This window comes from Aplidium turbinatum, chromosome 1 (genome assembly GCF_918807975.1).
Source record: "Aplidium turbinatum chromosome 1, kaAplTurb1.1, whole genome shotgun sequence".
In the NCBI taxonomy this organism is placed as follows: domain Eukaryota; kingdom Metazoa; phylum Chordata; class Ascidiacea; order Aplousobranchia; family Polyclinidae; genus Aplidium; species Aplidium turbinatum.
In genome coordinates, this window is record NC_137472.1 from 34,067,261 (window position 1) to 34,080,637 (window position 13,377).

The 13,377-nt window shown below is 37.5% G+C and overlaps 1 protein-coding gene across 1 annotated transcript; it reads left to right on the plus strand.

The window, feature by feature from the left end:
• The first annotated feature begins 8,962 nt into the window (after positions 1-8,962).
• Positions 8,963-11,363, plus strand: LOC145775095 (myotubularin-related protein 9-like). The gene has a single exon (XM_082586296.1). It carries the CDS (start codon positions 8,963-8,965, stop codon positions 10,628-10,630), a length of 1,668 nt encoding a protein of 555 aa, XP_082442422.1. The 3' UTR covers positions 10,631-11,363.
• The last annotated feature ends 2,014 nt before the right edge of the window (positions 11,364-13,377 follow it).

The following is a 13,377-nucleotide window of genomic DNA, read 5'->3' on the forward strand; positions in this document are numbered from 1 at the left end:
GTTTACGTATTTATAATGTTTATTGCGCTGTTATCGAATTATAAATTGCCTGTGTTGTATACCTTTGTGGTTGCCGGCCAGCTTAGAGCAGCATGCAAACTACGCGTTTATGGTATTTGCATCGTGTTATGATTCTCGAAAATTTCCCACAAGGTCTTTATTTTTATCGTGATATTTTCTGCCTCTTCTGTCCTAAACTTGAAGTTATTGTGCAGCACAATCCACATCGGTTTTTAGACTCAGTCTTCATTGAAAATCTTTTGTGTGGTGCATCATTTCAAGTAGTGTCTTCCACTAAACTGTTACACAAATCGTCCAGAACCAGGTTGATTATTATGTATCTTACAGCTGTTGAGAGCCTGTTATTGTATGTGTAGAATTATTACTGTAGATGTCTGACTAAATTCATGCCAAAGTCGAGCAAATTCTGCTTTCGGGATCCTTGCCGTTATTTACGGTATTTTTTGTTGATAAGTTTAGGCAGCATTTTTCCAAGATAAATGAAGACATCGGTATTGTTCGTCATTTAGATTTAGTTTTCTCAGCATTGTTTATTCATTCTTTGATTCACTAGTTTGTCCCACTTTTGGTATAATCGGATCGTTTATAAATGGCGGGTCTTCACAATAGCCGGCCTCTTATACATTGGGGCAACGTATTCAGATGTTGAATCAATGAAGAAGAAAGCTGATTTGTTGTTTGTCTTATGTGACGCCTAACTTTATGCCTCGTCTACATTACAAAATATTTTGTAATGTACATTATGTACATTGTACATTTTGTTTGTACATTACAAAATATTTTGTAATGTAGATGAGGCATTATCATCTTTATTTTGCGCTCTTTGGAACAAAACACAGTGCACTGTGAAACAAAAATACAGGACATAACAACAAGTAGGCGACATAAAGCAGGGAAGGGACGCCATCGAGTTAGCTGCTATACGTGTAAATGGAGCCTATCTCACAATTTTGAGTGTATCTCACAATTACTGTTTGCAAAAACGCTATTTCTCCGGCTTCTCCAAAAAGCATTTGCAGTGATACATTTCCTCAATTGCAAGTTTTGTCAATGAGAGCATTTCCATAGAACGTTTATTTCGAAACCAGGTTTTCGTGTCTTTACCCAAGAGAAGATTTCTTATTGTAACGTTTTTTATTCGTCAATGAATATTATCTGCTTGAAACAACTGTTTTGAATAGTTTGTGGCCTCCATAGCCTACTATCTTGATCGTAGATTGCTATTCTTCTTTGTAGAGCTGATAACGCAAAAAACGTTTGCTATTATTGTTTCTAATTAACAGCTTTGCGATCACTGGCTTTTCTTTGTAGCATAAGAAATAACGCGCTTTGTATTATTGAGGTCAAACCAAACAAAGGAAAGCAAGAGGATGCTTCTCTCTGCTCGCGCATATCAATGCACGAAGCAATTATGAGCTTATGGCTTGTTATCGCAATGTAATCCATTTCACGCTTTGCTGGAAGTTAGCTAGAAATAGCAAAAATTCACTAAAATCTTGAATTTACAAGAAAACTACACAACTTTTAGCATCAAATTTAATATCATCAGATCCGCCTGGCAATTTTAGGAAAAGTCAAGAAAAACCAAGTGCATGGCGTTACTGTGCTTCAAATAATTAAAGGAAGTTTGAGGGGGGGGCCAAATCTGGCCTCCCTTTGAGGAGCAAAGTGTTAATAGCGTTTATTAAATGCTGGTATTTTTAAAGGTATTTTTCGGATAAATAAAAACTCGGTCAAGTTCAACTCTTTACCTAAGAAATATTTTTAACTTTTAGGGTCTGGCTTAGCTTTGTTTGGGTAGACCAGGGGTCACCAAACTTTTTTCTCTGAGGGCCGGATTGCTGCGAGATTAACAGGTGCGGGCCGGTTGTAAATTGCAAAAAGATATAGGCCTACAACTATTTAGAATCTCCATTGACTTGAATTGAGCACAATAAATAACAAAGTCAGCGGTGGAATAGCAAAGTTGTGATGAAAATCGAAAGGTTGCTGGAAAATTTATCCCCTGCTGTGATACACTACAGGGCATCGTGCTCTTGAAAAAACATTACATCTTTCCAAATTTGGCTTAGGCTGTCCCCATTTGTGGTGGCCTAATGATAAAAACAGAATCATTAGCAGGTTGCGTGTTGCTCAACAGCAACGTCAGTCCTTTACAACAAGTTTGGTAACTTTTTTCCTTAACAGTTGTAGTGCAGCTGTTATTTCTACAGCACTTGACGGGCAGGATGAAATTAGTTCGCGGGCCGGTGCCAGCTCGCGGGCCGTAGTTTGGTGACCCCTGGGGTAGACGATAGTTGTTTTTCCATTTTTCTAGCGTAATATGCCGAATTGTTTTTGTTTTTTTTACTTCGATTATGGTTTATCGTGTAAAACATACGGTGACCCAAATTTCTCATATTACTGTGACATGCCACTACTAGGCTACATCCCAGCTAGCGATGCCTGTCATTTATCATTTATCATCATCATTTGTCATTGCATTAATTCAACGTTTGCTAACGTTTGATTGGTGTGGAGGTGACGAGTTTAGCTGACTGGGGTCTAAAATTATCGCTTTATCAACGCAACTTTATATCAAAGCACACTTGATATCTTCAAGACATAACTTTTCTGGGTATAATTGAATTTCAGCAAGATGATAATGTTGTTTTTGCTAGTTTGTTTTATTCATTGTTTTCATGTCCAGTTATAACCCATCTATTTTGTGAGTCGTGCAAGGCCTGGTGCGTTGCATTTGAAATGGCTTTGCCCGTGGTAGGATTTCTTTGTGGGGTTTTCTTTGCCTGCCTTGCTCTTCTTTGCTATAAGCTAAACGCATCAAGACGTGTTCCTCTCACGACCATCAGTACTCTTGATAACGCACCATGGCCGATCTTCATAGCATCTGTCCATACAAATCTTAAATATATCAGCTAAAGCTATTTGGGCTAATAAAGCTATAGGCTAAATATATGTTGTTTATTTTTTTTTATTTTTGTAACGTTTTCTTTTTTTATTTTCCCTTTATATCATAAATTTTTCTGAAGGTGTTGCGACCGTGCCAATTTTTTCTCAACTCAATAACTTACTTCGGTCGCAAGCACGTTTTAACGTTCGCGTTTCGTCGCTTGTACCTTTTTCTCGACCTTTGCTATGTTGACGTGTATTGTTTTTGATATGATGGTCAGAAATAAAAAAACAACTGAACTGAACTTGTGCTTCTAAGCAGAAACGACAGAGATATGCTCTTGATTAAATGCTGGTACCCTTAAAAGTATTCTTCGGATAAATAGTTAAACTTGGTCAAATTTAACTCTTTTCTAAGGAGATATGTGGTGTTTTTGGGGCCTGTGTTACATTGCTTTGAATAGGTGAGATCTTCTGCTTTGCAGGGCTGGTTCAATTGTTAAAATCGAAGCAAAAACAAGCAAATCACCACTAATTTAGTAAAGGCGGGCACTTGTATGTTTTTTTATCGTCATGGTTGACTGATTTCACCCCACTTTTCCACTATTTTTTTGGTGAATACCTCATCTGTGACGTCATCGCCTTTTTAACCATTGCGGGGCCTTCAAGTGATGCAAGCCGCGCCACGCCGCTTGCCGCGTAAACTTTAAACTTTCGTAAAGTAAACTTTCAAAAAATTAAACTTTCGTAAACTTTCAACTTTTCAAGAAAATCAGTTATGAAACTTCAAATTTAAATTGGAAACACAGATCAGTTTTTTTCCTTCGGAAACCCTAAGCTGGTACAACCAGGGTTGCCAGATGGCATTTTTTTAGGCCAAATTTCAGAAAACTGGCCTTTTTAAATTGCAGTTGGCCTAAAAAAATTGATGCAAATAAGGCCAGAAAATCTGGCCTTATTTGGCCCCTTTTTATGGCTGCAAGTTTTGACCGGTTTAGAAAGTATTATTTTAAGGAAATTCAATTTCAATTGTAATATAAAAGTATCACTTATCATCACTTAGAGCCTAGCTTATATTCGTTTTAATTTTAATTTGTGAGTAGACACATAGGTAGAGAGTAGAGAATGTGTTAGCAGTGGACAGGGCGGTTCTATTAAGTTGCACCTGCCGTAAACCGTAAAGTATACACTTGCCTTGTTAATGTGATGTGTTTGCATTCCATTTGTGCAATCTTGTCGTATTTTGTTTGCTGCTAAATAATTTCAAAACCGAGTATTAGTTTTAGTTCTCATGACATCTTAAACGTATTGATTTCGTACTGGGTTGGTCTGTGAATAAGTTTATTATAAAAGCCTACGACAACACATTTCACTGATTGTTGAACACTCCACGTTTACTTCTGATCCGGTTTGCAATACGCAAAATGCTACAGAACGACAGGGAATCTTTGCATTTGTTTATTTTTGATTTTTTAGATTTGTGGTTTTAAACTTCTATATATACATCAAATAAGTTTTGATGTAAGTGAAGGCTATATTTTATATTGTTATTGCGAAATTGAATTTAGACATTCTTTAGTTGATACAAACAGTGTTTTATTTTAATAATTCTTCTGTAGTCATGTATAGCACTGAAAATAGTTTCCAATCCTGTAGTTGTAGACATCCCTGATTCCCTGGTACATATACTCAATAAGACAAATTCATGCTTATTGCTTAGCTAGATGTTCCGAATAGCATTGTTCATGAATTAAAGTAATAATGGTTTCTAGTTTATCTGCTACTATAGTAATTTTTCATTAATCAAATTATGCAAACGAACCGGTCATTATGCTCTGACAGTGCTAAATTATTATCTGTCACATTTGATTGTAAAATGGCATTTTCAAAAAATTATTTCAATTAAGTTGTTAGCGTTTATTTAGCCTTAGAAGGAAATAAAAAAATTTGGCCTTTTTTTGGCCTTATTTTATAATGGATTTGGCCTTATTATAGCTTGAGTATCTGGCAACCCTGGGTACAACAGGGTTTTGGGGCTGGCTTGTCAGGGAAGCTGTGCGAGTGTTTTTGATTAATAGCCAAGCTGATAAGCTCAGCTCCCAGTTACCAGGCTATAGGCCTAGCGCAACTACCGCATTAGTTACTATAACAGTTAGCCCAGTGAGTTCAGGCTATAAATTTTACTCTTGTGTGTGTGTGTAGTTCATATAGCCACTGACATTAAAATTGCATTATTGCTTACAAAAAGTGTTCAAAGTCCTGATACTGGATCCAGGAACATTCTATTTGTCTTTGTTTGTATTATTTAGAACTTAGATGCATTGCTGATAAGAGAATATGATCTGGTTAGCCTAGCCAATTAATGCACAACTGTACTTGTAGGTTACCGTACCGTACCAGTTATATGCCATGGGTGCTTTTTGCTGCAATTGACTTTCTAAAAAATAACGCGGTAAAATATTTTTTAAAAATTTTGTAATTTGCGGTGTGCGGTGCAGTGTCAAAATTTCAGATAAATTGCGGTGCGCGGATAGATGAGTCAGTTGCAGTGCGGTGTGCGGATAAAAATTTTGGGTTCGTTGCATCTCTAATGTATACCAGCTCCAAGTTTTTGTTTTCAACAGCTTTAAACTTTTCACAAATTAAGGCAGAATTCCTTATCAGGCAAGAGGCAATTATTACACTATATACGGTATTGTAAGTATAGCCACAGCCTTAAAAAAACACCTAAATCTGCAACACTGCATATATAGTTGCTCCATGCACAAAATATATATACAACGCTTTATTTAAGCTGATCGGAAGTACCGGTAATGCATACAATAACTGATACATCGTAATTACATTGATACATCGTATTTATTTTGTTTCCATTAGGCAATTAACAGTGCTGTCTTCAATCCATTTTTGTTTTGTATTAGGCAGTGGCTATTTGACCGGCTCCGGTCTTTTAATCGGATGCAACCTAGTTCGTACCATGAACGGTTTAGACCGTCAGTTCGTACCTTGAAAAGATCGAGAGAAAAAATTAAAAAAAGCCGAAGTCGCTGATCGCAGTTTCCGCAATCATTTTAAGTTTCAGTCATTTTGAGTTTTGCTGATGAACGTTGAAGAAACGTTTGTCTGTTCTAACTTTTCTGAGATATAACACGACAACGTTTCTCAGCGAAACTTCATGTTGTAGCTAGTTGGTCACAGCGGTAAACCATAATCTCTTCGTGGGAAAATTGTAACATAAAGTTCCCGGAACCGTTTGTCTGCATGTAGTGACCGAAAAGAAACACTCCTTGAAACGTCTATTCAATAAGTGTATTCCTGTAAAATTAGCCCGCGGCTATCGAAATCGAGATGCAACGCCTTGCACCTCTAAAAACTGTCACTACGATACAGATTACTTGGATAAAAGACGGAGAATTTGTCCAGCTAGCAAGCACCAAATAAACCAGTTAAATGTGCGACCGACTTCCAACAAACAACTTCGAAAATGAATCAGAAAAATTTGTGATAACTCAAAGGCACGCCAGCAGTTAGCGCGACGCAACATTTCATGTTTAAACAGGTTTCAACTGAAACAGGTTTGACACAGTCTTACGAACGATGGTGCAATTTTGGCACATGTTTTAGGAATTTCCATGACGTAATATTCAGTAGACTTGAACGGTTTTTATATGACGTTTGATTAGGTGAACAATTGTCTGGAACACTAGTCAGGAAGTGCAAATTTTGGTTTGTATCAGCTACTTGAAAGGAAATATTTTCATCAGAAAAAATAGCCAAAATAAATAAAAAATGACCGAATTTTTTCAAGTCATTTTGGACAAATGACCGAAAAGTCTCAGCGAAAAAAAACCCAGGTTGGATAAAATTGTTGAATTTAGAAGTTATATATATAGGCACTTTTTTCTTTTCCTCTTGTCTTTTGCTTTGAAAGAAAAAAAGAATATGTCATATGACCGGTCAAAGGGTCCCACGAATTACCCATAAGCACCATAAGTCACGTCGAATTACCCATAAGTCACGGTCGAATTACCCATAAGTCACGTCGAATTACCCATAAGCCCCATAAGTCGCGACAAATTACCCATAAGTCGCGACAAATTCCCCATAAGTCGCGTCAAATTACCCATAAGTCGCGTCGAATTACCCATAAGTAACGTCGAATTATCCATAAGCCTGCACCTATAGCCGTCTAGTACCGTAGCCTAGTAGTCGGCTGCATAGCCGAGTGGTGAGAGCACTGGCTTGGGGTTTGAAAGGTCGCTAGTTCGACACTGCTCAGGAGCCTGTGTATTTGGCAGGACACCTGAAGGCATGTCTGAAGGTCGACACAAAGATTGGCTTATTTGCCTTCCCGTCCACGTATATGTAATCTGCAGGTCGCTGCAGCAGATGGAGTGTTTTGGCAGGTAAAACACTTTAACAACGGACAATTTTCCCTACAAACCAGGTGACTGCAACATTGTAACTCTTCTAGCACTCAGTCTGAGAGTTAATTCTTGCTGTGAACTTGATAAAGGAATAATGAAGAAGAAAAAGAATAATGGTAACGATGGGAATCGAACCCACGTCATGTGCGTTAATACCGTACCTCATGTCCAAACCACTACGCCACGCAAGCATTCGCCAAACCTTTGCTAAATTTAGTTTATATGGGAATCTGCTGCCGCGTCTTAGGTACAGATTACAAATATGAGAACGGGATGGCATAAGTAATTCCACGTTGCTTATGGGTAAATCGACGCGACTTATGGTGCTTACAGGGAATTCGATGTTGCTTATAGGTAATTCGACGTGACTTATGGAGCTTATGGGTAATTCGAAGCGACTTATGGGTAATTCGACGCGACTTATGGAGCTTATGGGGAATTTGTCGCGGCTTATGAGGCTTATGGGTAATTCGACGCGACTTATGGGGCTTATGGGTAATTCGACTCGACTTATGGGGCTTATGGGTAATTCGACGTGACTTATGGGTAATTCGACGCGACTTATGGTGCTTATGGGTAATTTGTGGGACCGCGGTCAAATAGTGTTTCAGGTTAAAAGACCGGAGCCGGTCAAATAGCCACTGCCTTTGTTTTATTAGGCCTAACTGTAATATAACCAGTTGGGAGCAGCTGACAAGATGACCAAATGGTCTTTTACTGTTTCAAGCTAATCAGATTCAATTAAAATTCAACACAAAGCATACCTATGCATTCCTCTATGTTTGTGAATTGGAAGTGGCTACACTTACTGCGCCGTAAATACAGCCGTTCCATGCCTTTTTTTAATCTTAACGTTGCTTTTACTGCGCATGCACGTTGGGGCTGCGTTTGCGCGCTTGTTGCGTATTTTTTCTTCTTTCACCTTCTCTTTCAAAGCAAAAGACGAAAGAACAAATGAAAAAAAGTCCATAATATGGACTTTAGAAGTTAACGAATTTAGAAGTTATATATATATGGAATTTTTCAGCAACTGCGCACATGCGCAATAAAAGCAACGTAAAGATTAAAAAAAGGCATGGAACGGCTGTATTTACGGCGCCTTAAATGTAGCCAATTCCTTGTGAATTAGATGTTACAAAGTGGCTATTTTTACGTACTCGTTGCTATAGTTACAATCAGGTGTTGCCAGAGTTAGAATTAGGATTAGGAAGGGTTAAGGTAAGGGTTAGAGTTTTGATCTTTACCCAGGCCTAAAAAAAATTCCAAAATACAAATTTTTCTTTTTAACAACTTTAAACTTTTCTCAAATTAGGGCAGAATTCCTTATCTGGCAATGCTGCCTAGATGTTATTGTGATGTAAGTTTATTGTGTAACCTACTATCATACTGTAGAATCTTATTGATCTTATTTTTTTTATTAAAGTTACTTTTCTCTCTTACAAAGACAAATATGAAGTTGTTGATTTCTTTTTTGCATGATAACGCATGTCCAATTAAATTGCAAGTGATATAAATGCTTTATCTTATTGGCCACAGTCGTGTTTTTGTATTTGGGGCTAATTATACTGAATTACATCATAGACAAAGGCATTTACTTGTATTCTGTATTTTAACGTTCTAAAAAAATGGAATTTTCAGAACATATTAAAACACCTAAAATTGAAGAAGTTATTTTGGAACAACAAGGGAAATCTACGATCATTGGCACAGCTTGTCTGACCGGTCATCATCTCATTTTGTATTCACATAATGGCGAAAATAAAGAAGTGTGGTTTTCACACAAAAATGTGGATGCTGTTGAAAAGAAAATTTCACCTGAGAAAAATGTGCTTGTCCTTAAATGCAAAGACTTCAAACAATACCAGCTAACAATACCTAAGCTTGAAGAAGCTATGAATGTTTGTTCATCTATTGAAGCTTTGTCACATGTAGCTAAGCCTTCCCTTCATTATCCCTTCTTTTATAAATGTTCTTTTAAGTTTGAAGAAAATGGATATGAACTGTTCTCAACAGCAAATCTCTTTTTGAAAGTTTTAGAGTTATCTGATGATTGGAGAGTTTCTGACATCAATAAAAATTATGAAGTATGCAAGTCATATCCATCACAAACCATAGTTCCTAAGTCTATTGATGACCAAGTGATTAGGAAATCAGCACAATTTCGACAAGATGGACGCTTTCCTGTCTTAAGCTATTTCCATACTAATGGGAGAGTTTTATTGCGTTCCAGCCAACCTCTTGTTGGGCAAAGCAACAAGCGTTGTAAAGAAGATGAAAAACTCCTCAATGCATTTCTTGGTGCAAATCATCGTGGTTATATTGTGGATACCAGATCTCAGCAAGTTGCTATTCAAGCCCGTACCAAAGGAGGTGGATTTGAAACAGAGTTCAATTATCCTCAGTGGCGAAGAATGTATCAAGGAATGACTAAATATAGTGTGCAGCAAGAAAGCCTTGTACGCATTGTGGAAGCTTGCCAGGACCAGTCCACAAACAGTGATAGGTGGCAAAGTAAGTTAGAATCCAGTGGCTGGCTAAGCAATGTAAAAGATGTTTTGACTACTGCTTGTCTTGTTGCACAATGCATTGACAAAGAAGGGGCATCTGTTCTTGTGCATGGTTCTAATGGCACAGATTCAACATTACAGGTGACAGCACTTTCTCAAATAGTGCTTGATCCATATTGTCGCACTATCCATGGATTTTTGTCCTTGGTCGAAAAAGAATGGATTTGTGCTGGTCATCCTTTCGGGGACAGGTGCTTCCATTCTGCGTTCAGCAATCAAAGAGTCTTTTCTGAAGGTCCCTCCTTTACAGTGTTCCTTGATGCAGTTCATCAGTTGCTGCACCAGTTTCCATTATCCTTTGAATTCTCTGTAACTCTTTTGTGCACTTTGAACCAGCATGCCTATGATTCACAGTTTGGGACGTTTTTGTGCAACAATGAAATGGAGCGGCAACAATATCAAGTATCTACTAAAACTGTGTCATTGTGGTCCTATGTACTTTCTGAAGACATGTTGTCAAACTTCTTAAACCCTGTGTACCAAAAGCGTGGAGGTCCTATCTGGCCTTCTGTTGCTCCACAGAGCTTGTCTATCTGGGATGGCTTATTTCTTCCACAAAATGATTCAACTGCTGCAAAAGAAAAGGTTATTTGTGACACTCTGTCTGAAATAGAACAATTGCAAGATGAATTGTCAAGATTATCAAAAGAAGTGTCATCACTTCAAGAACTTGTCAATAAGAGAGATGATTTGGGCGCAAATATACCTGAATTATCTTGCTCATAAGTTGTCATGCCTCACATGCAAAGTGAATGTTTTGTAAACATTAAATTGTATTGCAAATTATAACTCAAGTTAAGCTTGGAATCTTTGAGAATGGTAGTTGTTTAAAATACTTCATAACTTGGTGCAATAGTGTTCTGTCATTTAATTTGTTTCGTATATAATTGTCTAGGCTACTACAAGTACAAACATGCATTTTTGTAAAGTTCTATTATATGTAACCGTGTGAAGTCGGCTAGCTAGCGTTTGACAAAACTTAGCAAGTTTGACAAACCTACTGCCAAGACATGAGGAATTTACTAAGATTAATAGTCATGTGGCAACCTAGCCATTGAGATTTTACGGAAGCATATAATTTAACACCAAGAACAAGTACAGTTGCTGCTTACTGTTTTTCATGTTATATATATTATGATAGTTGCAAAAATACAAAAGTTAAATTTTATCACACAAGTTTGAATTCTGTTAAAATATATATACTATATATACTGGATAGTTAAAAAAAATTGTGGTATATATCTACTAATTTTCATATTAATAACTTGTTTTCAAGTATCTGAAAAGTGCACTAATTACCAACAAGAATTATACTAACATAGCTGCACTATTGCCAATCAAAAAAAAACTATAGAATGTAAAGAAATCTGTCACATTTTTCATACCAGAGTTGGATCAAAACATAGTTTTTAGTTTAAATACATTACCATTACATTGTTCTGAAATTTTCAGATTCCAATTGCAATAGCAAATACTTTCAAATGTGATCACTAGGGTGCGTCATGTGCCCCCAAAAATTTAAAAAATGATCGAAAACAAAATTATTTTTTTTTGTTGGTGAGGCTTGACTAAAAAAGCAAAATTACAAAATTTCAAAGAATTTGGTCAAGGTTTAGGTGCTCCACATCCCAATTGCCCGTATCCCCTTGTTAGCTTATGGGGAAAGACCCCCAAAATTCTCAAATCGGATGTAACTTTGGAACTGCTGGTGCTAGGAACATGAGTTTGGTATCAAATGATGCAGAATTGTAATGTTTTTATCTGCTCTAAGAGGACTTTTTGCCTTAATTTCACTAGAAAAAAAGTTATGACAAAAAACGTATATTTGACAATGTTTTGGACAAAAACGGTAGCGCAAGCACAAAGTAATGGGTAAATGCACATGCTGTACTGCATATCCTGGTCACAGATGACTTGGATACTTTTGCTTATTGCATTTGCAATAAATATACAGCATAGTATGCATAATATACAGCACACATGACATAGAGAATACAAGGGTTAATCAAGAGGATGTTGGAAGTGGTCTAACGGTACAGTAGTGTGATGGTAATACAATATAGTGCTCATGTCATGTACACACACAGCTGCATGACCTGGGGGTTACCAACTGGACTGTTCAAAGTGTAGGTGCATAAAACATATAGTGTAATTGGTAGACGTAGTCAAGAAAATACCAGCACACAGATTGATATACTCCATACTGCTGCATGTGCTAGACTACCGGTACTACATTGAGACTTTAGCAATCAGCACAAAAAGGTGAACATGCCAATCTAGTGGGTTAACCCTAGTGGGAATTGCTTCTTGCTGTTGAATTCTTTCATGAATTGACAAGATCGTACCTGATGAATCAGCCCAGGTCATCCCTTCTTTCAAAACCTACAGCATATAAGCTTGCTTCAGTCACAAGATTGACGTGACGCTCCACTGCTTGGTTGTGGCAAGGATAATCCAGCTGCAGAGGTTCGTCGATGACGTTGTCAATCTGTTAGCGATCTCATGATAGGTGGCTCAGACTTATGAACTGTGCCAAGCTTCACAAGTTGGTGGTATGATTTTGTTTTAGTATTAAGCTGTGGCACAAGAAATCTGCATATTGCAGGTGGCACCGCTGGTGAAATTTCCTTTCTCAGCTTTCGATTTTCATCTTTTGCTTTTTGTGAGGAGCCAACATGATTCTTGCTTTGCTTTTCCTGTGCTTGTGAACCTAAGGAATAGATTTGTTGGACTGCTGCTCTTCTAACTTGGCAGCCTTCATCGCCTAGCATACCAACAATGACATTTTCAGATTGAGCGAATAATGCATTGCGTTCCAAAACCTTCTTGGAAATCTCTTTTACTTCTTGCTGTGGCCTGTGGGAAGATTTTTTTGCAACATGTTGAAGAAGTTTTTTAACCCATCAGATAATGAATTGTGGTGTTTTATTTCAAACCAAGATGGGAAGCAAACCTTGATGCACTATGCAGTACTCAGACAAGTTCATCAAACTTTTGGAAGGGTTGATTACATGAGTTGTAAGTAGCCTATAAGCAAGTGTTAGCCACCTTGAATGACATAATTCCCCGACTGACAAAAACTGCAAGTCTTCATCAACATTCAACATGCCCAATTGCCCAAGCGCAATGCAGGCATAATCCATATATTACACTGGTCTACAAAAAAAGATTTTTTTTCGCAGCATGAACTTTGAAGACTGATTTAGAGTAATTTTAGGGTGCTGAATCCGAATCTGACCTCAGATTTATCCTATCATGTCAGTTTGTGAGATATGATAACAACAAATTGTTACTTTTGTCAAAAGTAGAAGATTTGGCGTTGCGTTTACCACCAACATATGCAGTGCTATAGCGAAAGGTTAGCGTTAGACAGGCCACAACAGCCTTTAAGTAAGGTTACTGGCTAAGCATTGCCATAGGCCTGCTAAAAATTTTGTAGTTTCATGCAAAACATTGATGGGGGAGGGGTTCAG

Excerpts from the sequence above, each read along its gene's own strand:
- LOC145775095 (XM_082586296.1), top strand. The coding sequence starts at position 8,963 with ATGGAATTTTCAGAACATATTAAAACACCTAAAATTGAAGAAGTTATT.